This window comes from Odocoileus virginianus, chromosome X (assembly GCF_023699985.2).
Source record: "Odocoileus virginianus isolate 20LAN1187 ecotype Illinois chromosome X, Ovbor_1.2, whole genome shotgun sequence".
NCBI lineage: Eukaryota > Metazoa > Chordata > Mammalia > Artiodactyla > Cervidae > Odocoileus > Odocoileus virginianus.
In genome coordinates this window covers 28,307,758-28,333,926 of record NC_069708.1, presented here as the reverse complement: position 1 = coordinate 28,333,926, position 26,169 = coordinate 28,307,758, and the positions used below count along the sequence as shown (strand labels likewise).

The window sequence follows — 26,169 nt, the reverse complement described above, 5'->3', positions numbered from 1 at the left end:
GTATCATGTTTGTGCATGCTAGGTCACTTCAGTCATGTCCGACTCTTTGCGACCCCATGGACTACAGCCTGCCGGGCTCTATCTATAGGATTTTCCAGGCAAGAATATTGGAATGGGTTGTCATTTCCTTCTCCAAGTATCATGTTTCTTATGTCCTTATTCTTTGGAGATGTGTGCTAAAGAATTTGAGAGAAATGTCATGATGCCTACAACTTCCAAATGTTTCAGCAAAAAAGAAAATGTTTTAGATACATAAAGATGAAACAAATGTGACAAATGTTAACAGTTGGTGAATTTAGAGAAAAAACATACTATATTATTCCTTCAGCTCTTCTGTAGGTTTGCAATTTTCAAACTAAAAAGTTGGGGGGATTCTTTTTCTAATTTAAAAACTTTTCTCATTGTACAGCAGAAACCAATACAACATTGTAAAAAATGAATTTAAAAAAAATAAAAACTTTTCTATTCTTTTTTTTCATTTATTTATATTAGTTGGAGGCTAATTACTTTACAATATTGTAGTGGTTTTTGCCTGATTTGTTTGAACCCAAAGGCAATAAATATTCAGTTAGAAAAAAACTTTTCTACTTGATTATCAAACTCTCTGAGGACAAGGGCTAGGTAAGTGTAAGCATAGTCTGTCTCCTCAATCTTTTTGGCTGGTCCATTATCAGAACACCTGAGATCAGGGACCTTACAAATATTACAAGTGCCTGGAATTAGAACAGGAAGAGCATTTAGTACATACCAGGTACTGTACTACTTGCTTTATATAGTCTCCTTCATTTTATCTTCATAGCTACCCTTGAAAGGGTGATTTTATTTTGCAAATAAGGAAACTAAGACTCAGAAAAGTTGAGTAGCATGCCCAAGGGCAAGTGGCTGGTGTAGCTTAATGAGTGCTTTACAAGACTATAATTTCCATTACTGGCAACAATTACTGAGGGAAGTCCATTAAAGTTCCTATGTCCTCAGTTCCACTTCAGAGAACACATCACATCCACCCCTGCCCCCCACCAATATCGCCAACCTCCAACAGATCTCTCCCACTGCTCTTACCTCTCAATTAGCTGTTTCCCTAGGACAATCTTGGTCCCTTCAACCTTGATAAGTTCCTCATTATCATTATGAATGACTGTCTTTTCCAACTCCTCCTCCTGCTCCTCTGTCATGGCAACGGGGTTGGAAGGGGGAGCATTTGTTTGATAATAAAGAGGGCAGAATTTGTTTGTTCTCATGTGCCCAATGGCACCACAAGCCCCACATTTCAGCTGTAAAAGGGAAAGTATCAACATGTCAGAGGTAAGCAGGCTTCTTCATGTTAGCTTTAAGAAATACACAGAAGGCAGATGAGAAACAAAGGCAGGCCCAGAACTTTTATTCTCATAGACTCGTTACACACCTTTCAACCAGAAGCCACCGAACAAAAGTACATGTGTGGAAATGACATATTAAAAACAAAATGAAATCCAGAGACTGAACGTTACTTTAAAAATCAAATGAGGAAAAGGCAGAGGATTTTTAACCCAACTTAAGTTGTAAACTATGAAAACATTAAAAATGCAGAAGAAAGGCTATTGGAAGCCCAAGGTTGCATTCAGAAGCACAGGCAGCCAGAATGAGTATATTCCCAGTCTCAAGGAAAAGGCTTAATAATACTAAGTCTCTTGAAATTCCCTGGCAGTCAGTGGTTAGGACTCTGTTCTCACTGCAGAGGACCTGGGTTCAATCCCTGGTCAGGGAACTAAGATCCTATAGGCAATGCAGTGCACCCCCCAAAAAAGAAAAAAAAAACACACAACACTCCACACATAAAAAAAAACAAAACAAGTCTCCATCTTAGTTGTGCAACTGCCCTCACTGTCATCTGTAAAATGGGATCAATATTGTATCACATAATATCACATACAAGAAACATTAGAATACTTAATGAGCTCTGTACATGTTAACAGCAGTTCACATTTGTTGAGAATTTTACCAGGTATAAAATGCTTCCCATGTATTACATTCCTTAATACAATACCACTGTGAGATAGGTATCATTTTAAAGAAGAAAAAATAGGTTGGAGAGGTTATGGTCACAGAGTTACTAAATGGCAGAATAAGAACCTGAACCCAGATCTTCTGTTTCCAAGTCCACGGCTCTTTCCACTGTACCACAGTTGACTCATTTTGTGATGCACTGCACAGTGATACCTAAACTATGCAAAGCAACCTGTATTGTATGTTTTCTCAGTCACTGCTTTTAATACATGCAATTTAAAAACAAGATGTGTCTACATATGTACATAAATATACATGTCAAAAAAACCCACCACACCTGTCTCAACTCATAGAAAATATTTTCAATGGATGAAGCATAAAATGATACCCAGTGATACCAGATTAAACCTGGTATTATCAGTTCCAGTTGTAATTATAACACCCAAGTGGCCACATCAGTTCAAACTAGCTTTCCATAATACTGCCTTCATTCCCAGTAAGGTAGGATGCCAAAAGCTAAGGGAAAAGGTATCCTTTCTTTCTCTGCTTTGTTAGTTATGATATTACACTATACTTACTTTTAGGTCAGGACGCTCCTTCATTTTTTTGGGCTTCTTCTCAGGAGGACCCTTAAGCTTCTCCTTTTCCTGATTTCGCTTAAGTCGCCTCAGTTGCTCTTGAATCCTCCGCCGTTCTTTTCGCATCTCTTCTCGATGTTGTTCATCAAAAAGGGCAAATTTTCGACTATATAAAGGGGAAAAAAATTCACAGATCCATAAGCAAACTTAAAACCAAGAAAACTGTCCTGATAGCAAACATCTCAGAACTAAAGTAATACTGAAACAAAAGGGGCTACATGGCATTCCCACTTAACCTGCTCATCAGTCTTCCATGTGCAGAGGTACCTCTCTCAGAATGAGGACCCCCTAAGATTTTTGCCAACCAACCAACAAAAACACAAAGGACCCAGAGAGAACTTAAAATATGCCTTTATTTTACAGCAAACTGGGGATTATCTCTGTGGTCTGGCTCTGTTCAAACCCAAAGTTCTAAAGGCAAGATGGTTCTCAATTAACACAGATTTCCAGGGACAACTGTGCAGAATCTTGTCACTAAAACTAAGTATCCATCCTCACCCCCTTCCCCATCATTATCATTCTCCTTATCACACTGGCAAGTGGGAAGTCAAACTCACATGAATTCCTCGTCTTTTGTGGTCCGTATGCGCACATAGGCATCAATGACAGCTGGCTTTCGGACCGTCTCACAGCGAACATATTCTTTCCCCTCCTCATCTCGAAACGTGCGATAAATCTTGAGACAACGGCCAGTGGCAGAAGAATTAAGGCTTGTCACAGAAGCAGTGTCATCATCTCTGTGATTGTTTCCTGATGCTGCTGAGCCTGCTGCTGCAAGGAGAAAAAGATTTCTACACAGTCCCCCTACCACCTAAATGGCTAGTTTCTTGGGGTTGAGTGGAGACCCCCAAACTCAACATGCCACAGAACTATTGTTCTATAGAAAGCATCAAAGTCACCACCAGCCCCAAGGATACACTAGTTGTCCTTTCCTGACTTTATTTTCATTTTATCACTGTCAATGTTCCCATTTTTATAAGTACAGAAAGTTCTGAGAGGATCTTAAAGACACATGTTTGTCATATGGACGACAGCAGAGCAGTAGCTGTATTTTGATTTCTTTGAACAAATGCACAAAAGGAAATTCCAAGCAGGAAGTAGTTGATGATCACATTATAGAAAAGCACCCAAGCACTGGGGATGGTGGGGGTGGAGGCTAGAGCACAGCAGGCAGAAATGACACTACAGAAAAACTCCAGAGTCTTAAGGCCTAGAGTATGCTTCTCAAACTTTAATATGAATGAACAGGAATCATCTGAGGATGGTGTTAAAATACAGATTCTAATTCAGCAGGTTTGGAGTGAAACCTAAGACTGCATTTCTAACAAGCTTCCACATGATGTAGACATTGCTGGTCCAAGACCACATTCGAGGAAAGGCTTTATCACATCTTTACAAAGTAGCCAAAACAACTGAATCACACAAAGTTTTTATAAAGGGAAAACAAAGGAAAGACTACTGTTAAGTGTAGTCATTTAAAACGTTCATCTTCAGCCTTTATCCTCTCTCAGTATCTACATTCAAGTTCTCAATTGCCTCTTTGACATCTATACTGGGGAGTGTCATAAGGACCTCAAAATCCACATATTATACCTTTCCTTCTTAAACCTGCTTCTTTTTCTGAAATGTACTACCCTAATTAATGGTACCACCATCTTTACAGCAAGCCAGAGTGAAACCTTAGCATCACCTTGATCTCTCTCCTTTTTTCATTCCTAACGACCACATCTCAAACCAGTTCAGGCCTTCATCATCCCCATCCTCAATTTATGCAATTTAGGGTTGGTGAGTTTAAACTCTTTTTAGAATCTAAGACTCCTCTGAGAATGTTCTGAAAGCCATGGATCTTCTCCTCAGAAAAAGTACACCTGTACTGACTTCTACATGTGATTTCAGAGGGTTCATGAACAACCCCCAAATCTATTAAAAACTCTTACCCTCTAGGATGAATGCCCAGAAAGCTCAAGTGATGTACAGCCACGATTGTCTTGGTTTGGCCAGGCCTGATAGAAACAAAGGCAGTAGCAGACTGGCAGCATCTCTTCAATTTGTGCCCCACAGACATATCTAGAGTCCAGTTTGCAGAATCTCTCTACTTCATCTATGGGCTTTTCTATACTCATCTCCTACTTTTTCTGCCTCCATCTTTACCTTAGTTATTAGTGAGCAGTTATTTACAATTTTTCGATCTTTCTTTTTTTTGTCTGTCTATCTGTAAAGTCACTATCCTCACCCAGTAGCATCCTCTGTAGTTCCTTCCGCTCCTGCTCCTCCCGTTCACGTGACAGCTGAGAGCTGGTTTTCTTATTCTGCAACATGTTCTCTATGTTTTTTCCCATTTCCTCAAAGTCACTGTCTTCAGCTGAGCTGCTGTCTGTGTCAGTTGATAAGATTTCAGTTGATGATAAAACCCTAAAAAGAAAAAATAATGTTAAATTTAAAAGGAGGGGAAACAAGTTTTTAAAGAAGCTGAAGAAACAATTTTAGTTTAGGCAAGAGCAGGAAATTGAGAAATCAACCTTAAAAGAGAAATATTCAAAATCCACTAAGACATGGGACCCTGAACAGAAAAGCTCTACAAGTTTTCCTAGAAATGCAGTCAATGAGGCAAGTTCAAAATATGAAATAGTATAGCAATTCTTTCAGAATTCTTGGAAAAAGCCTGAGAAACAACAACTCAGCATAGTGGTTATTTTTAATAGGGCATTATCATCCTCTAAACACTAAGCCTCCAAAAAAAACCCCACAATCCCCTATCACCACTGTAATGGCTGCTAGGCTCAAGTAGGCCACAAGATTTGCCATGGAACCTAGCACTTCTTGCCACTGAAAACCTCTGCCAGGCCTGGATGGGAGTGGAGATTGGGGAAGAATGGATACATGTATATGGATGGCTAAGTCCTTTCGCTGTTCACCTGAAACTATCACAACATTGTTAATTAGCTATATCCCAATACAAAATTTAAAAAAGAAAAAAATCAAACAAAAAACAAAAACTTTGCTTATTGTTTTGAAGAGAGTAGGTACCACAGCACTATCATGAATAGATATCACCCTGAAATCTCAGATACCTGACCACCTAGTCACATTTTAGGTGACCTTCTCTCCCCTATAAAATAATGTCTGAGACCCCCCTCCCCTTTCCAGCTTAGATCTCCTGTAGTACTAAAACAACACACTTGTTCTGCAGGTCAAAGATGCGCTGACATTCCTCTTTGTAACGCTCTTGATGCTCAGCCACAGAAAACCTTGATCCACGGGCAAATTTACTCATGGGTCCCTCTCCAGAGCGGGCTTGTTCTGTTGACATTGTGCGTACTACATCAATCACTTCCCAGCGGGACAACTTCTTAATCTACAAGAGAGAGACACACAAACAAATCATTCAGAGATTTCAAAGGAAAAAACCAGGTCACATGTTTAGAAAACTAGATTAAAAAAAAAAAATCACCCAAAGCAGGTTAGGCAGAAAGCTTTGAGAAAGCTAACTCCTGAAGAAGTCGCTAAGATTCAGTCTACCACAACCTAAACTACAAAATTCTCCAGATAGTTCCTAATATCTGCCTCCAAGCTTTCCCCTCCCTATAAAGAGCCCCGGGGAGCCTCTAAGTTTTCCTCTTCCATGCCCACCTCTTCCTCAGGCACACCAAATTTACGTAGAAGTTGCTTGGCATTTTTCAGTGAAAGGCGACGGAGGTCTGCATCTGTTCCTGTCACGGTCTTCTTCACTGGCTGAGGCTCCTTATCATCCTATCTCAGAAACAAAACAAGAAAGAATCCTAGTAAGCTGAACTCTTTATAGTAGGCATCTAAGATATACTGTTAACATTTCCATGGCTTCCCAGATCACCATCCATTCATCTCCATCCCTTAACCTCTATTTCTTCCTCCCCTGATTTTTCACCTTCCAGAAATTCAGACAGTCTCACCTTCTGCTGTGTTGGTTTGTTTGGAATCTTCACATAGGAGAATCCTTCACCACATCCTGTGGGATCTGCCACCCCAGTCACCTCCAGGAGACACTTGCCCTTCATGGCAGCAATGAAAGCCCGTGTGGTGTTCCAAGGAGCAGTGCGAACCTGAGGTGGTGAAAAACATTTGCTATATATCTAGCCACACTTAGAAGGTGGGGATAATAACAATAATGTACAATATGATGCTTTCTTAAACTGTTCACAGAGATCAATAGCTACATAAAGCTGCCCAGGACACAGCCTGTTCTTTTCTATGGTACTTAAATCATGATAATTAGTAAGAGGTCAAAGTATCAGTCAATTTAAGTAGGAATATGTGGAAAAGTGGTACCCCCCTCTTCAGCTCCATACCCCTTGGGTTTGACTGAGAGTTCTCAAAGACAGTGTTGTCCCCACCCTCATGATTTTCAAAGAGTTAAGGTAGACTGATGACCACATTTGATTGTTTAATTGCTCAAATACCTTCTTTAGAATGACCCATATACATACTCTCCCAATTAGATGATAAACAAGCTCTACAAAGTACTGGCCCCAATATCAGTAGCAGTAAGTCAAAGTGTATTCCACCTCTGCCACAGGTTTGGTCAAAAAGACCTGTCCTCTCCTAGAACCATAAATGGTGTTTACTGACCACATAAAATAAGCAGGCAAGTAAGACAAGGGGAATGCGCTTGTCCAAACAGACCAGAGAAGGTTTATATAACTAGCTTAGCTATAAAGTGGCCAATTCTCTATTCGAGATTCAATCTTGAAGGCCGTTCAAAAGAATCTTTCATTTCGGAAATTCTGACATCCACTCATTGTTCACTCAAACCTCAAAAGTACAGTACATACAATAATGCTTCTTTACTCACTCTGCCTGACCTCACTGACAAGCATTCACTCATTTAACAAATATTTATTGAATATCTACATGTCAAGCACTACTTTCTCAGGGGCCTAATGTCAGTGAGGGAGAGACAAATAAACCAACCGAATTCAATACTGCATGATCAGTGCCATGACAGGAAAATAAAAAGTGCTGCTGCTGCTGCTAAGTCACTTCAGTCATGTCCGACTCTGTGCTACCCCATAGACGGCAGTTCACCAGGCTCCCCCGTCCCTGGGATATGTATACAAAGAAGGAAAGGATGGTGATCCAATCTGAATGAAGGGTACGAGTGAGGGCAAGAGTCAGGGAAAACTTCCAAAAGAATATAACTTCCAGATGAAGGTCAGATGATAGAGGAGTGGAGAGGAAATATTCTAGGCAGAGGGAATAACAGTTGCAAAATGCTAGAAAGCAGCAGAAATAAATTTAGGGAAATGAATGAACTTTAGTATGTTTGGAGCTTAAGAGTATAAGATGGTCAGTGACAGATGAGAGGAGATGAGAGCTATATTACAAGACCAAAAAAAAAAAAAAAAAGACCAAAATCACATAGTCTTGTGAATAATGTTACGGATTACTTCCTAAAACAAATGAGGACCCAAAGGAAGTCCTTGAGCAAGAGTGATATGATCAAACTTTTGTTTTAAAAGATCAATTAATTTTTTGACAAATGGTACTAGAATAACTGGACACTCATATGCAAAAAGATGAAACTTAATCTAAACACCTTGCACTCTAAACAAAAATTAACTCAAAATGAATCTAAACCCAAGATCTAAAACAATAAAACCTTTAGAAGAAAATAAATCTTTGTGACTTTGAATTAGATAAAATTTTTGACCTGACACAAAATCCATACGCATCAAAGGAGAAGATTTACAAGTTAGACTTCTGCTCTTCATAAGACACTGCTAAGATAATTAAAAGACAAGCCTTAGACTGGGAGAAAATCTTTGTAAATCATATATCTGATAAAGGACTGGGACCCAGAATACATAAAGAACTCTCAAAATTTGAGAAGAAAACAAGTAACTAATTAAAAATAAGAATGGGCAAGAGATAAATAGATCCTCAACCAAAGAAGATTACTGGATGATAAGCACAAAGAAAGATGCTCAATATCTTTAGCTATCTGGGAAATGCAAATTAAAACTGCAATGACATACCCACTATAGGTGGGCAATAATAATAATAAATGGAAAATAACAAGTGTCGACAAGGATGTGGAAAAACTGGAATGCTCATACACTGCTAGTAGGAATGTAAATGGTGTAGCCACTGTGGAAAAGTCTGGCAGTTCCTCCAAAGGTAAAACAGAGCTACCATACAATCCAGCAATTCCACTTCTAAATATTTACCCAAGGGAAAAAAAAGAAACATATGTCTATATAAAGATTTATACACGGATATTCATAGCAATTTTATTCATAATAGCCAAAAACTGGGAACAACCAAAATGTCCTTTGACAGGTAATTAAACAAACTGTGGTACATTCATACTATTGAATATTATACAGCAATAAGAGTAACAAACTATTAATACACACAACCACCTGGATGAATCTCAGAATAATTAGAGTGAAGAACACAGACAAGAAAGAATGTATACTTTTAACAAATGGTACTGGGAAAACAGAATACTCACATACAAAATAATAAAGATGGACCTTTACTTTACACCATATACAAAAATTAATTCAAAATGAGAAAGACTGAAATGTAAGAACTAAAAATGTAAAACTCTTAGAAGAAAAAAAAACAGAGAAAAAGCTTCCTGATGCTGGATTTGGCATTGATTTCTTAGATGTGGAACCAAGAGCACAGGGACAAAAGTAAAATTAGGTAAACTATACTAGCCTACATCAAAATGTAAAGTTTCTCTGCATCAAAGGACACAACAAAGTGAAAGGCAACCTACAAAATGAGAGAAAGTATTTCCATAACAAACACCTGAAAAGATGTTAATACCTAGAATATGTAACTCCTACAACTAACTCAATCACAAAAACAAACAACCCAATTCAAAAATGGGCAAAGGACTTGAATACACGTTTCTCAAAATAAGACATACAAACAGCCAACAAGCACATGAAAAGATTCTAACTATCAGGGAAATGCAAATTGAAACACCACTAAGTTATCACTTCACACCCATTGAGATGACTACTTTTAAAAAAATAATAAACAACAAATGCTGGTTAAAGTGTGAGGAAACCGGAACCCTTATACATCATTGATAAGATGTAAACCAGTGCAGATGCTTTGGAAAACATTATGGAGGCTCCTCAAAACACTGAAAATAGAACCACCATATGATCCAGTAATTCCATTTCTGGGTAGATATGCAAAAGAATTGAAAGCAGGGTCTTGAAAAGATATTTGCATGCCCCTGTTAACAGCAGCACTATTCACAACAGCCAAGACATGGAAATTAAAAAAAAAAGACATGGAAATAATACAAATGTCCATCAACGGACAAATGGATAACCAAAACAATATTTCATGGTTTGTGTGTGTGTACATATATACCAGAGAATATTACTCAGCATAAACGAGGAAAGAAATTCTGACATATGCTACAGTATGAATGAGTATTAAGAATATTATGCCAAATGAAATAAATCAGTGACATAAAAACAAATACTGTATGATTCCACTTAGGCGAAGTACCTAGAGTAGTAAAATTCATAGGGACAGAAAGTAGAAGGGTGGTTGCCGGGGACTGGGGGAGGGAAAAAAGGGGAATTACTACTTAATGAGTAATCAAGTTTCAGTTTTGCAAGATGAAAAGAGTTCTGGAGATTGGCTGAACAGTGTGAATGTACTTTAACACTATTGACTACACACATAAAGGTTTAAGGTGATAAATTTTATGTTACATGTATTTTACCACAATTTTAAAAAAGAGTACATTTAACTGTATGATTTCACTTATCTAAAACTCTAAAAAATACAAACTGATCTGTGACAGAAAGCAGATCAGTGGGTGTCAGGGGACAGGGAGGGTTAGAGAGAAAGGAAGAGAGGGGAGAAAGGGATTTTAAAGAGGCACAAACTTGTGGAGGTGACAAATACACTCATTATCTTGTCATGACAATTTCACAGGTATAAACATGCATCAAAACGTATCAAATAGTACACTTTAAACATGTGCCATTTATTGTATGTCAATCATCTCAATAAGCCTGTTTTTTTAAGGATAAATGGGAAATACTAATAAAGATTAAAATCTCACCTCATCATCAATCTTCATCTGGAAATCTTCCTCATTTTCTTCTTCTGGAGCAAAAAAGGACTTCTCACCATAGCCAGCATCCTGGAAGAGGACAAATCCATGTGTAAGCCAATCGATAAATTGGAAAATGCAAAGCACAAGTTTCACCAAATACCAAGTACAGAACACCAACGCACAGTTTTGCATAGAGAATGGAATCCGTAGTCTTAGGTATACCTATCACCACTCTACATCCTTAAGCTAACATATGTGGATAGTTAAGGCCCACGAGGAAGCTGAATAGAGATGCTCATTAACTCAGTGGGAGACAACTGTGCTGTCCCACCCCAGCTAGATCTTTCCTATTTTGGCCTAATAAGGACATTATGCTTCTCCAAACCACACGTCCAGCACAATCAGCATCTCTGCCCACCTGGAAGGCTGTGGAAAACAACTAAGAAGCGCTTTCCTTGCTTATACACCTGTCTTACAAAGAAGAGATTAAAGCCATCACCCAAATGAATGAGCAACCATTTTCAAAAGCAAAATAATATTCCCTAAGTCCCTCACTAAGCCTTTCCACTGGTATTTATCTACAATGTAATTTACCCCAGAACGGGGATACACGGAGTACCTTATACAGTTTAAATCTAGTATGCATCATTCCTAAGCTAGTGAGAAAAGTTCTTCACCCTCATCTCTCTGAAAAACACCCACAGGCATAGGTGGTGCCTAAAAGGAGTGTTCACCTTCAGTCGCTGCTCTGCAGCTATCATGCTGTAATAAGCACAGCACTGCTCTGGAGACACCATAGCCCTGATCTCCTCTTCAGTTGGTAAACGAAAATCAGACTTCAGCACCCACCAGTTTGAATCCATGCCTAGAAAAGATAAGAGAAAATGAGACCATTCGCAATTCCAAAGGCCCTGTCATTGCCATTTACAGGGACTGAACCAGGCAATGTCCCAGAAGGTATCAGGCTTAGCCAATCTGAATGTCTGGCCAAGAAAAGCCCTGATGCTAGGTTTCCTACGTCTAAGACATCAACAATCACACTGAATTTCCTGACAGGCAAAATTAAATTAGCAATCAGAGCCTCCATAATTAGAAGATTTGCTACCTCCTTTTGATGACTTCAATTTTTTTTTCTATTTTATTAGTTGTATGCTTATCCTTTAACTGGAAGCCTTAATCCTTTCTTGGAAAGAGGCAGAGAGAACATATAATCAGTCACAACTGATGACCTGTGCGTTTGAAGTCAGCGCAGAGCTTTAGCCTCTTCCGGATGCTGCTTTCTGAATGAGAAGGAAAGGCTTTTTTTATATCTTCCATTCGGATCCGCCGTGGGCGATCTTTACTCTTCCAGAACAGGCGATAAATAAAAACCTGCTCAACATACCAAATTTTTTTTAATTTGGCAAAATAAGGATAAAATTCCTTACCAGGGCCCCTTCCCCTGCTAAGCCCGTGATATGCTTTATCTTCCCTGATATGCCCCCAGATCCAAATATCCTTTTATGTACATCCAGACCCCCTCCCTATCCTCCCATTCTTACCTGGAGAAAGTCTCGAATATGAGTATTGGCCCTTTTGGAGTTGGGCCCAGGAACTTCAAACAAAGGGCACTGCTGGCCAACCACAAAAATATCCACTAATTCCCTAATATAGTAACCTTGTCTTGTGCGAATGATAAGGAAGTCAGTTTCTGGCATCTTATGAAGATAAATTGGAGCACGAAAAAGGTTGTTCTCAAATGCCTAACAAAAATAAAAACACAAAAGTAATATAAAGAGAAGCCCTGGAAATTTAGTAAACTCATGAGAACAGAAAATCAAGCTTGTTGGCTCTCCATCCCCATTATACCATCTAAGGTCTATCAATTAACATAAATTAAAATATGGAATATCAAATGGGATTAGACAGATAATTTTTTACCCATTGGTCACCTTTAAGAGTCAGTAGTGGGGAAACTATAGGATTTGACACTATAGATGACACTGGCTGTGCTAGCTCACTGTATAATGTCAGATAAGCCACTCAATATCTATGAGCTCAATTTTCCTCATCTACAAAATGGAGATACTTAAAACTCCTATACTCACAAGATTACTATGAAGATTACATCTGAAAATCACTTTATAATCTAAAAAGTACCATACTGCTTATCCTGGACCCCAGCAGAGCCCCTGACATAATATGTGAAATCAAAACATTTGTTAAGTAAATTAATTAAAAAACAACTAATCAATTAGAAACTATGCTTAAAAAAGACAAACTAAAGATGCAGGACGGAAACATTTGAGTTTGTTTAAGTGGCAGCCAGATGAGGATCAAACTGTCATTAAGAACCTGTCATTAAGATTCTAAGGAAAGACTTCTCCAAAAAATCAGAGAAGTAGACAGAAAGAGGGAGGATCTTCAATACATAGGTGTGGAAAGAAAATTCTAATGTGGAAAGAGTCTCAGGGGAAGATGAAAAAAGATATCTGAGAGACTACAAAAGTAGCCACAAACGGTAGAAAACTTCAACAGAAAGTTATAGGGACAGGAACTCTAGGAACAGTATGAAGGTGATAACTCAAAATCTGGTGGAAATGGACTATAGATGCAAAGGATTAAAAAACTGTGCTTTGTAGATGCTTTAAGAGAATAAGCAATAGAAACAATGGGATAAACTAGGTACAAGAACAGTTAAATTGGTTAAGATTGCCAAGGGAAATAAACTGGGGAGGGGGTGAGGGAGGAAACAAGGTAGTAGAGTGCTAAAGATTTCCTCACATCATTTGTGGACCTCTGTACCTTCCCTTAACAAAGTATATAAAAGCCAGGTTACCAGAAGGCATTTCCATACCCATCAGAACAGAGAGGGGAAAAACCATTTCACTATAGTTGGGATGTGGTTCAATACTCAAAATGACCACAACTAATATAATCGAAACACACCAATCTTACACATACAAATTAAACATTCATAAATTAACTATTGTAAATTATTAATCCAGTTGACTTCCCTATGCCACCCAGATGTTTCTGGACTTCTTACCATTATGTATTTCCAAAAGACTATTTAAAATTTAACTTATAGAATAATGTAATTAGGAGCCAGTTTTAATAAAAAGATGCAAAAACAAATTTTTGGATTACAACGATTTTTAGCTTATATTGTTCTTCCCCATACTTTAGTTAAACAGTATCTTAATCAAATAGAATTGGTTCTTTCTGGGCTGACCAGCTCATCTGTCAATTTCCTTAGGAAAAAGATATAGCAGGAAATAATTCCTCACCTGCAGCAACTGTCCAGGATGGAGTGAGCCTAGAAAAGGAGATGTATGGCAGTAAACAGTTTCTCCATATTTACAATCTGGGGCTCCAGGATCTTTTCCGGGTTTCTATAAGGAATGCAACAAACCGAGTTACTATCCCAGAATATAATCAATAAGCCTAAATAAAACATTCTATGAGCATAGCATTCTACTAATATTACTAGCTGCAAAACAGATACCATTCCTTTCTCCCAGTAAATTTCTAATATTAAATATATATATATATATGTTCACTTATGGTCACTGAATATTTAACTACAATTATTTATTAACAACAAAGATTTTTCTGAGAAGACTCACCCGCTTATAGTAGTTTTTTATCTTGGTTGCCATGCCAACTTGCATCATTAACGGTCCATTTTCCTCACTATATTCTGCAAGAATAAGATCTCCATCTTTGCCTGTGAGGTCCTGAGGTGTGCGCATGAAAAACATCTCTCCACCACCTGAAGCTTGCCTCTCTTGTTCTCTCATCTGCCAAGAACAAGGAGAATACAGTACAGCTACTAACAGGACAATAATTACACACAGTGATATTGTTCATTGAGACATCAAAAACTTTACTTGCTTTTTTTTTATTGCAAAAATGTTTATGCATAAAGTCAAAACTATGAACACTTATTATCCCACCATTTATATATTACTTTATATTTTAGCATATTTGTTTTAGCTGTATCAATAGATTTTGCTGAAACCTTTCTCCTTTTTTTTCTTTTTGGCTGAGCTGAGTCTTGGTTGCTGTGCACAGTCTTTCTCTAGCTACAGTGAGTGGGGACTACTCCTTCACTGTGGTGTGTGGGCTTCTCATTGTGGGTGACTTTTCCTGTTGCAGAAAACTGGCCCTAGAACACGCAGGCTTCAGTAGTTGTGCACAGGCTTAGCAGCTCTGTGGGATATGGGATCTTTCCAGACCAGGGATTTAACCCATGTCCCCTGCATTGGCAGGTGGATTCTTAACTACTGGACCATCAGGGTAGTCCATGAACCATTTTTTAAAGCTGCAGTTATCATGACACATTTTACTGTATTTTCACATGCATCTCCCAAGAATAAGGACGTTCTCCTAAATAACCACAATATTTTATCACTTCTAAGAAAATGGACAATTTCCTAAAAGTATCTAATATCCAGTCCATCTCACCCATTGGTATTCCAATGCCTTTTATAGCTTTTTTTTCCTAATCAAGATTCAATCATACCTTTGCCTTCTTTTTGATGTGCTTTAGCAAGGGCTGGACTGAATGGGGACCTGGCTGAGATAGTGCCCCAAAAGAGTACTTCTTCAGAGGTGGGCGATGGAACTGCCGGAGTTTGATGGGCCCCATGTGTGTAGGAAAGAAGGGCTGCCGTAATTCCACAGCAGGAATTGAATGCTAAGATAGAAATATAAGGGTTCAAATTGAACTCCAGTCAAAGCAAGATTTACTCATGTCTACACCAAAACAAAGCAGTGGTTCCCATTCACCACAGAAAAAAATGCTAATTTTACCTGAATAATATTTCCTCCAAAGGTGCCTCGAAGACCTTGTTGCTTAGGGTAGTAATATTCATCGTTGGAGAGATTCCATGGATCTTTCACTTCTGGTTGAGACATGTTCTAATGACAAGTTATCAAATAAACCTTAGTCAGACTACCCTTCTTCATTACCTTTCTTTGTTCTTCTAAACACCAAATCCCTTTTCCCTTCACAGACCTGCTGTGGTTCCTCCTTGATGACTCCTGTTTTCCCTAACAGAATTCGACTCTTCTTCAGAGATGATTCCTTCTTACTCTCCTTGGAGGGAGAGTTCGAAGTAGCCTCTTCCTTCTCATCCGGAATTTCTGAGGAGGAAACAAGTTACCCTGGAGTTGTTATCCCGGAAGATTCACCTTTCCTACTGACACCTTTGCAATTCCTAACCAGATTTTCATCTCCTCCAAGACCACTTCTAATCCAACCAATCAAACTACACTCCTGACATCTCCAAGGCACTACTTTCCAACATTTCTACGTTATGAGTTTTCCCTAAAACAATACACAATATTAGAAACTGACAGCCACAACTTTGCTGTCTCAAACTGCTATCTAGAAGCTTCCAGTCTTGACCTTCCCAACCCTTCTGATTTCCTCCTGCCCGCTGACATTAGGACAGCAAGCTATCAGTTATAGAGAAGGAACACTGACCCAGCCAGTACCATACCCAAAATGAGGTTCTCATCATTGGGATCAAGTGTCAAAATAGGAGGCTCCAAGAACCGGGGCATGGCCTGAGCATCCCAAATGATATTGTCCTCCCAACGTCCGTATACCAGCTCCTCATTGTCAATGGGAAAAATGGAGTACCAAGGCTTGTCATCATCCAGCGTTGCTGTAAAACCTAGTCAAAACAAGAGGAAAGAATAAACAAAACATTTGATGCTCCCTTCAATTCTAGCAAAGGGAAAAGGAGTAAATGCTAGTAGTTACTCATGTAGCTACTGAAAAGGAACCTACTGCAACAGTGTATTTCTCACTTTTAAAAAATGTTGCAGACAAAAATGTTCACTGCAGTATTTTTTATAATAGTCAAACTTTAAACAACCAAATATTTAACATCAGACTGATTAAATAAATTATGGTAATAAATAATACGGTAAGATATGCAAACAACAAATGTAACAAAGTATATTTAAAATACAACAACTAAAAATTATGAAGATATCCATATATGACTACTATGTAACCAATAAATTATTTCTTATATTTAAAAAATAAGACATTTTTGGTTTTCCACTGAATTACAAAAGAAATCCAGATTAACACAAGAAAATTTAGAAAAGACAGAAAAGACAAAGAACACTGCACAGCTATCTGTGATCTTACAAACTAGAAAGAACCACTGTGAATCCCATGGTATTTTCCCTTTCAGTAAATTTTCTGTTTATATAGTGTGCTTTTTTTTCACTTATGCAAACAGGATATTAAATATGCCACTTCATATCTGGTCTTTTTTTTCCATTTAAAATGAGTTTCCCATGTCATTAAACATTTTTATGAAGAGTTTTAAATGACATAAAATAATATTAAGTAAAAAGCACAACATGTAAAACTACCTCTAGGAATAAGCTCAGCTACATACACATACAAGATAGAACACTGAAAGCATAATACACCAAAAAGGTAGAGCTGATTGTCTCTAGAATTACCAGTTATTTTTGACACTGCACTATATTTTCAAAGTTTTCTACATTAAGCATAGCATACCTTTTTTTGTGTGTGCATGTGTAGTTAAGGAGGAAAAAAGCAAATTCTAGAATGATAAAGGGGTCTTTGGAAACAAAAGTAGACTATAAAGATAAAACCATCATTATATCTCAGAAATATTTTTAACTTCAAAGTACTTTTCACATTTTTCTAATGAGAAATCAGAGTCCATCCTAGCTCATTAATAGTGTTAAAAAAATCACAGACTAGAATCAAGGCTCAGATCCAAAACATTTCACTGTCCCTCAGCAGCAAAGATCACAGCTAAGCTTACTTAGGATGACTGAGGTGAAGGACAGTGTGCTGGACACAGTGGGCACAGATGCAAACCTTGTTGAACATTGTAAGCCATGGCATTCCTAGTCATGCTGGAAGGAAGCCAGCCTGCCAGGCTAGCACGCTGTGGTTTTGTCCCTTTGTGTTTGACATCCTCCCCATCCCATATGATATCATCCTCCCAATGCAGTTGTGTCACCATCAGGAAGTTTTCATCAGCCAGAAGATCAGTGCCACTGCTTTCCTCAGGTATCCTGTATTCCTACAGAAGTAAGGGAAGAACAACAAATCCCTCAATGGTCACTGGTCAGAGTTCCCACTCCAAATCCCACAACAGATACATCAGATACATCAAATGTGGTCCTGACTTGAGAGACACACCTGATAATGAAGGAGTATCTGCCTCCTCCCACTCCTAGTCTGGCACAACACTCATTTCACAAACAAGAATCCTTGCAATAGGGCCAAGTTGCCAGGGTGATATACCACACCAAACAAAAGGTTTAGACACCTCAATCTCCCACCAAAGAAACCCTACTCAGTGTCTCCCAAATTGTAAAGTAATACTGATAGGGCTCTGGGCACAGTGATTCCTTTCTTACATACCGTGTTGCTTACGTCCATCATTCTACATTTCATCACAGGTTCCTGTTCCATCTTTCTTAGTTTGAAGCCATAGTCAAACCCACTGCCATCTTCAGGGACACCCAGCATATCATACCACAGTCGAGCAGGCCCATAACGCCATTCAGCCACTCTTGGTTTGGTGTCTGTCACTTTATCTGTATCTCCAGTTGACTGGGAAAACTTGGATTCCACAGGTGCCATCATTGTGATCTGTAACAGAACAAAGTAGAAGGGGAGGTAGACATCCTGATCCCAGATGCCCTAAGGCTATAGGGAGTCAATAGGCAGGAGGGGGAACTTAGAGGAGCCATAAGGATGATTCTTGAACAGGACTGGGGTTAAAATGCAAACAATGGAGGTTTATCATGGCACACTCTGCCTATCATTCAACTTTCCTATTCACCAGTATATCACTATCTGCCTGCCCACAATACTTCTCTAATACAACAGGGAAGGGACTGCTACTGGGGCTGAAATCATGATTACTTAATGATAATCAGCACAGGACACTAAGGTGTTACTTTCAATTTAGACATAAGCTAGGAAGAACTCATTTGTTGCCCTCCTGGGTCTTAATTCCAGATCTCTATTTTGCCTACTTCATCATCAGAGAGACACTGCTCTGGAGGTGGTGGTGGGGCATAGTCATAGTTCCACAAAGATTTCTGGTTGACTTCTGATTCTACTGAGCACTCCGTCTCCTGGATCTGCTCTTCCTGTATCAGTTCACGGTGTTTCTTCTTCCTCTTTCTCCGAGCACTGCGCCAAACAGATGGGACATTCTTTCCTGGTCCAAAAAGACGTAGGAAGCGCAACACCTAAAACACAAAACATGTTTCTGTGTAAGAGACCCAATGTCAGATAGGAAGACAGTAGCTCTGAGCTAGAACTCCTTTGAGAAGTCTACTCAACTGTGAGGGAGGGATCAAGAAATGCCAAACTCAGATTTACAATACCAACCAAGAAAGTAAAGTATTCCTTAATAATTTAGACTAGTTCCTTTAAGATGGAAAGGACAATTCCTAACAAGAACTATATAAATCACATGTATTAATATGATGAAGGCATAAAACTTTAAAAAAGACCTAATACAATATCACTGAATAAGGAAACCTTTACTTTCTGCTTATTCTATATTCAATATCTCAACAACACAACTCAGTATTTACAAGAGGGCAGTGGTTTGGAATGTGGGCATTCTCCACCGAAAGTACCTTCCCAGGACGAAATTCTGGGAAAAGTTCTGTGACACTCGGCAACAGCTTGGTGGCATCGTGCTGCATAATCCCAGCCAATGGTAGGGTCAGCTTTCCATCCTCAGATTCTGTCTGTGTTGCTTCCTGAGGTCCCATCTCAGATTCTGAGTCAGAGGAACTACTGAAGTCCACTTTCTCTGAGGCCAAAGAGGAAGGGGCAATGATGGAGGGCAAGATGATGCCTTCTCCATCTTCAGACACTGCAACAAGGAAGAGAAACCCCTTTGGCATGTAACCGTGAGCATATTTCCTCAAATTCAGCCAACACCCACTCTAGGCTTAAGCATGGCTCAATGGCAGGGGATACAGTTCTAAGCACCCAGATTATGAGGTATGCAACCCGGAAAACTCATTCCAACTCATTATCTCCCACCATCCACAACTCACCTTGTACCTGGTACCCTGGGGTTGTGATGAGAGAAAACAAACACTATTACTACATTTACTACTTTCTATATTAGGTTAAAGAAATGTGACCAATAGAAAAATTACATAACACTTTTATACCAATCAGGCCTTATCATGTCTGATTCAGGGACTCATAAACTGGAAACATTTAAGCCCATGGAGTAATGATGAAATTATTTAGAGTAAAACAAGCTCTAAGACACAAAGTTACCAAATGCTATTTAGCCTGCACACTAAAAAGGAAAGGGCTTAAAACTCTACTAGGAGACATTTAGATTGACATAAGCCTCAAAACACTAGAGATCAAAAACACTGCTCTTCCCCAACCTTCCAGCCTAGAACAGGATTACTTACCACAGTTGCAGACATAGGAATAGGTGAGATAAATCCCTGCCTTTGAAATATCTGAATCTGACAGCTGGCTATAAATGATTTATACCCATTCTAGGTGCCTTCTCATTTAATCATTTTTTTTTTTCATTTAATCATTTTTTAAAGAGAATCATCTAGACAAGTAGTTTCCAAATACCAGTACAGATCAGTTGCATCAGAAATTACTTGAGGAAATTCTGTGAAATCCCAGGCTCTACCCCAGATCTTCTGGATCAGATTCTCCAGGGGTGAGAGCCAGAAACCTGCAATTTTTTGAAGACTTGAGGTGACTATGATGGGCAGTCAGATTTGAGAACCACATCAACCTAAACTACTTTTTCTTGAGCCCATGTTATAATACTGTTGTCAAATGTTTTAAAGTTTCCCTTTAACACTGAAATTTGAAAACTGTATGAATCTCTTATAGAAGTTGTATCATTTCCTAGCCGCTTAATGTGAATAGCCCCCTATGAGCATGCCAAAAATCTGGACCAGAAATAGAACTTGCTCCTTAGATAAAAGTAAGTAAGTCTCTACTTACCACCAGCAATTGCATCCTGGTCCTTATCCTTTTTCATTGGTCCTGGAGGTGGAGGTGGAGGAGGCATCAACTTGCAATCAATGTCTTCACAATCAGCATCATAGTCATCCTCATCATAATCTAATAAAACCAAGAAAGTGATTTCAATATCCAGAATGTCACACAACAACCTTGAGCTCCCTTGTCACTCAATATTTTAAAACATCATATAAAGAACTATGCAGATTCCTTGAGAACACACTAGAGGTACAGCTTCTGCCTTCAGAGATGACACCGTATCACCAAATGCTGTAACACTATGTATATCTCATACAGGAATTTAAGGAGCCCCCAAGGACTGTTTATTAATAAAACCTCTGCTCTTTCTCCTGGTCAAACACTGTTTCTTTTCAACCTGCTCAACCTCATAATTAAATTTAACAATCTTCTTTCTCTGTCAGTTTAAAACTGGACTTTCTTCTCACCTCCCAAGTCTTTGACACATTTTTTTCTGTCTGACTTCTGTAGCCTGTTATTCTTTCCACTAACCTTCAACCACTGGCATCACTCAATACTTCGTTCTGAACACTCTGATTTTATTCCTCTATAAAGTTCTTCATTCCCTTTCTCAAGAATCGCCTTTATCTAGACTAAATCTAAACCTGCATGTCTCGTCCTGACTTAGCCCCTCTACAATTGTACTACACGTTCTGCTGCCTAAAGAGCTTTTCCATTCAGATATTCAACAATTATACTTCACTATCATACTGAAATATCCTTAAACTTTTTTTATTTCCCTTTTGTTACTATCAATACCACCTCCATCCTCATTTTCCCAGCTTACGATTTTAGCCTCCTGTCGTCTCCATCAGTTTCTTACACCCAACACATCTTTTCCAATCAATCATTAATAGCAGTCATTAGGCAACTTCTATTCATTGAGCTCCAGGTATCACGTGCCAGATATTTTTAGTTATTTTATCTATAATCCTCCCTGTAACGCTACAGAGCAGAAATTATTCTGAGCTACAGAAGTTAAGTGACTTCCTTAGGGTCATATAATTTTAAGCGACAAAGTCAGAATTTAAGCCTGGTTTAACAACAAAGTGTCTTTCCAACACACTTCCTCTCTTACCAAGTTCTACTGATGTTTTATCAGCAACTCTAAAGTCTGACCCTGCCTATCATTTTCCACAACTGTCACCCTACTCCAGACCTTGGTAACTTTTGGTAACCTTACATCTAGCTCACAAAAACAGTCTCTCAGTTGGCCTCTTTATCCTTTTCCTTTATGATTTTCAGCCACACTGACTCTTTGATGCTTTGTGTGTGGGCCTTCTCTAGTTGCAGCACACAGGCTTATCACTGTGGTGGCGTCTCTCATCCCGAAGCAGACTCTAGGCATGCAGGCTCCGGAGAAAGAGGGCTTCAATAGCTGTGGCATGTGGGCTTCCTTGCCCCAAGGCATGTGGGATCTTAGTTCCCTGACTAGGGATCAAACACATGTTTCCTGCATTGGCAGGCAGATTCTTCATCACTGAACCACCAGGGAAGTCCCCCTCTAACCTTCTTGTAATCAAAATCCCAAAGCAACAAGTATCACTTTTTATTTTCATTTAGGAAGGGAAGACAAACAATATTTAAGGAGCTCCTACCATGACACTGTTCTATGTAGGTTATTTCATACCATGTGATAATGAACTTAAATTCCCACCAAAGTCTTATTAATGAGGTAAATATTAACACGCATAAGCAGACAAGAAAATTGAGGGATTATTACAAATGAGAAATACAAGCCTCAGGGACTAAGCAACTTTCCCAGGGTCAAACTAAATATGGAGTTATGATTTGAACCTATGACATTCTGACTCCAAAGTCCACCTTCCTTTCATTATACCATCCTGCCTCTTATTCAACAATTTATATCAGATTACAATTCTTTACAGCACGAAGCTCCAAGTAATGTGTACATAAAGGTGCTATCAAACTGCTCTATGGGTGACTTCCCTGGTGGTACAGTGGTTAAGAAATCTGCCTTCCTAGAACAGAAGAATCAATAGAGTGAAAATAAGTATACTACCCAAAACAATCTATAGATTCAAAGAAATCCCTACCAAGCAACCAATGGTATTTTTCAGAGAACAAGAACAAATAATTTCACAATTTGTATGGAAATACAAAAAACTTCGAATAGCCAAAGCAATCTTGAGAAAAAAGAATGGAACTGGAGGAATCAACCTGCCTGACTTCAGACTATACTACAAACCTACAGTCATCAAAACAGTATGATACTAGCACAAAGACAGAAATACAAATCAATGGAACAAAATAGAAAGCCCAGAGGTAAATCCACGCACCTATGGACACCTGATCTTCGACAAAGGAGGCAAGAATATACAATGGAGAAAAGACAAGCTCTTCAACAAGTGGTGCTGGGAAAACTGGTCAACCACTTGTAAAAGAATGAAACTAGAACACTTTCTAACACCATACACAAAAATAAATTCAAAATGGATTAAAGATCTAAACATAAGACCAAATAAGACCAAAAACTATAAAATTCCTAGAGGAAAACATAGGCAAAACACTCTCTGACATAAATCACAGCAGGATCCTCTATGACCCACCTCCCAGAATAATGGAAATAAAAGCAAAAATAAACAAATGGGACCTAATTAAACTTAAAAGCTTTTGCACAACAAAGGAAACTATAAGCAAGGTGAAAAGACAGCCTTCAGAATGGGAGAAAATAATAGCAAATGAAGCAACAAAGAATTAATCTCAAAAATATACAAGCAGTTCCTGCAGCTCAATTCCAGAAAAATAAAGGACCCAATCAAAAAATGGGCCAAAGAACTAAACAGACATTTCTCCAAAGAAGACATACAGATGGCTGACAAACACATGAAAGGATGCTCAACATCACTCATTATCAGAGAAATGCAAATCAAAACCACAATGAGGTATCATCTCACGCCAGTCAGAATGGCTGCTATCAAAAAGTCTACAAACAATAAATGCTGGAGAGGGTGTGGAGAAAAGGGAACCCTCTTACACTGTTGTTGGGAATGCAAACTAGTACAGCCACTATGGAGAACAGTGTGGAGATTCCTTAAAACACTGGAAATAGAACTGCCATACAACCCAGCAATCCCTCTGTTGGGCATACACACCAAGGAAACCAGAATCGAAAGAGACACGTGTACCCCAATTGGTTCATTGAAGCACTGTTTACAATAGCCAGTACATGGAAGCAACCTAGATGTCCATTGGCAGATGAATGGATAAGAAAGCTGTGGTACATATACACAAATGAATATTACTCAGCCATTAAAAAGAATGTATTTGAATCAGTTCTAATGAGGTGGATGAAAACAGAGTGAAGTAAGTCAGAAAGAAAAACACCAATACAGTATATTAACGCATATATATGGAATTTAGAAAGATGGTAATGATGACCCTATATGTGAGACAACAGGAAACACAGATGTAAAGAACAGTCTTTTGGCCTCTGTGGGAGAAGGCGAGGGTGGGATGATTTGAGATAACAGCACTGAAACCTGTATATTATCATTTGTGAAAAAGACTGCCAGTCCAGGTTCAATGCATGAGACAGGGTGCTCAGGGCTGGTACACTGAGATGACCCTGAGGGGTGGAATAGGGAGGGAGGTGGGAGGGGGGTTCAGGATGGGGAACACACGTACCACCCATGGCTGATTCATGTCAATGTATGGCAAAAACCACTACAATATTGTAATTAGCCTCCAATTAAAATTAACTAATTTAAGAAAAAAGAAATCTGCCTTCCAGAATCAATATTGTCAAAATGACTATACTACCCAAGGCAATCTGGAGATTCAATGCAATCCCTATCAAATAACCAATGTCATTTTCCACAGAACTAGAGCAAAAAAAAAAATCTCAAAATTTGTATGGTGACATTAAAGACCCTGAATAGCTAAAGTAATCTTGATAAAGAAAAAGGGAGCTGGAGAAATCAGACTCCCTGACTTCAGACTATATTACAGAGGACAGTCATCAATATAGTATGGTACTGGCACAAAAATAAAAACATAGATCAATGGATTGGGACAGAAAATCCAGAAATAAGTCCATGCACCATAGAATCCACCTTCCAATGCAGGGAAGTCGGTTCAAGCCCTGGTCAGGGAACTAAAATCCCACATGGCACAAAGCAACTAAGCCTACACACCACAACTAAGACCTGATACAGCTAAAAATAAATAAATAAAATAAATACCCAAAAAAAGAAAGAAAGAAAACCTGCTGGCCAATTACCTTCACACTACTCATTTCTATCTCCAAACCTTTACGAAGCCATGTTACCAAACCAGAATGTCCTGCTGCTCCTCTCTGTCAAAACTTATCTTTCAAAATTCACCTCCATGAAGCCTCTAGAATGACTTATACCTACGTCTAATTATTCCAAAGAAACACTCTTGTAAATCAAGCCACGTGAAGGGGCCAATGCCAGGGAAGGAGGAAACTAAGGGCATAGATGAAGGTACCCTCAGAAGACAAGATAACTTAGAAATGAGCTTCCAGAGTACCAACACTATCAAATATAGCAGCCTCCTTTTCCAGGAAGTCAACTCATTCAATCCAACTAAGAACCCCTTATCTAGTTTCTTCCTTACTATCCCTAGCCAAAACAACAAATCCAAATCTGAAAATTATAACATTCCCTGAAAATCAGAGCTGCTACCACCTTCCCCTCAGTCTGTCAGGATGCTAAAACTAATAGCTGTGCTCTGACTTAGCTAGTCTAGCAGCCTCTCAGAACTAAATAAAGCATTCTATACAGAAATATGAGCTGGCAACTGGTTTATGTCTTCTTATTGTGAATAATTATGTTTAGCATTCATTTATTTTGCCTTTCCCAAATGATGATAATATCCCTGAAAGCAAAGCTTGTATCTTCAGTTTTTCTAAGTTACTTCTTACATATACAGTACAGTTAATCTCTTTATATAAGAAGCACCCAGGGACTACCCTGATGGTCCAGTGGTGAAGATTCTGTGCTCCTAATTTAGGGGGCCCAGGTTCAATCCCTGGTTAGGGAACTAGATCCTACATGCTGCGACTAAATATCTGTCAGGAAGCATTTAACAGGAGGCTTCCTGTGTGCTGTTTTGGATCTGTCAGGAAACCTTTGGCCCTTATTAATTCCTGAGGAATTATGAGGAGAGGAACACCTTTCCCGGGGTTGAGGAATCCAGGCATTTCCTTTGTTAGTTTCTCATTATGGTGATAAGTACCCTCTTCTCTCTTTAATAGGGATCGCCTTGTGTTTTGTAAGTCTGGAATTTTAATCTTTATCTTTGCTGAGAATAACTACCTTGTAAGACAGTATATATGCCCACACAATGTTGATTAAAATATCTTTACTCCATCAGAGCTTTGGTCCCTGTGTCTTTCTTTCTCTCTCTCTTACTCTCTATCTATCTATTTCTGGCTGATT

General features: G+C 38.7%; 1 protein-coding gene across 7 annotated transcripts in view; it reads right to left on the bottom strand.

The window, feature by feature from the left end:
- Positions 1-26,169, bottom strand: part of TAF1 (TATA-box binding protein associated factor 1) — a 79,929-nt gene that overhangs the window by 46,678 nt on the left and 7,082 nt on the right. For 4 of the 7 annotated variants that reach the window (XM_070461850.1, XM_070461853.1, XM_020882942.2 and 1 more), the window contains exons 4-25: positions 20,708-20,827; positions 19,345-19,586; positions 18,730-18,948; positions 18,110-18,340; positions 17,558-17,765; positions 16,185-16,361; positions 15,698-15,825; positions 15,493-15,600; positions 15,203-15,376; positions 14,304-14,477; positions 13,965-14,069; positions 12,237-12,437; positions 11,925-12,066; positions 11,430-11,560; positions 10,702-10,782; positions 6,551-6,700; positions 6,252-6,371; positions 5,801-5,976; positions 4,855-5,033; positions 3,179-3,392; positions 2,562-2,727; positions 1,060-1,271 (exon numbers count right to left, since the gene is read on the bottom strand). In XM_070461850.1, the coding sequence (XP_070317951.1) occupies positions 1,060-1,271; positions 2,562-2,727; positions 3,179-3,392; positions 4,855-5,033; positions 5,801-5,976; positions 6,252-6,371; positions 6,551-6,700; positions 10,702-10,782; positions 11,430-11,560; positions 11,925-12,066; positions 12,237-12,437; positions 13,965-14,069; positions 14,304-14,477; positions 15,203-15,376; positions 15,493-15,600; positions 15,698-15,825; positions 16,185-16,361; positions 17,558-17,765; positions 18,110-18,340; positions 18,730-18,948; positions 19,345-19,586; positions 20,708-20,827 (3,658 nt within the window). The remainder of the gene's footprint in view (positions 1-1,059; positions 1,272-2,561; positions 2,728-3,178; positions 3,393-4,854; positions 5,034-5,800; positions 5,977-6,251; positions 6,372-6,550; positions 6,701-10,701; positions 10,783-11,429; positions 11,561-11,924; positions 12,067-12,236; positions 12,438-13,964; positions 14,070-14,303; positions 14,478-15,202; positions 15,377-15,492; positions 15,601-15,697; positions 15,826-16,184; positions 16,362-17,557; positions 17,766-18,109; positions 18,341-18,729; positions 18,949-19,344; positions 19,587-20,707; positions 20,828-26,169) is intronic. The other 3 variants (XM_070461852.1, XM_070461856.1, XM_070461851.1) reach the window with 2 other exon arrangements.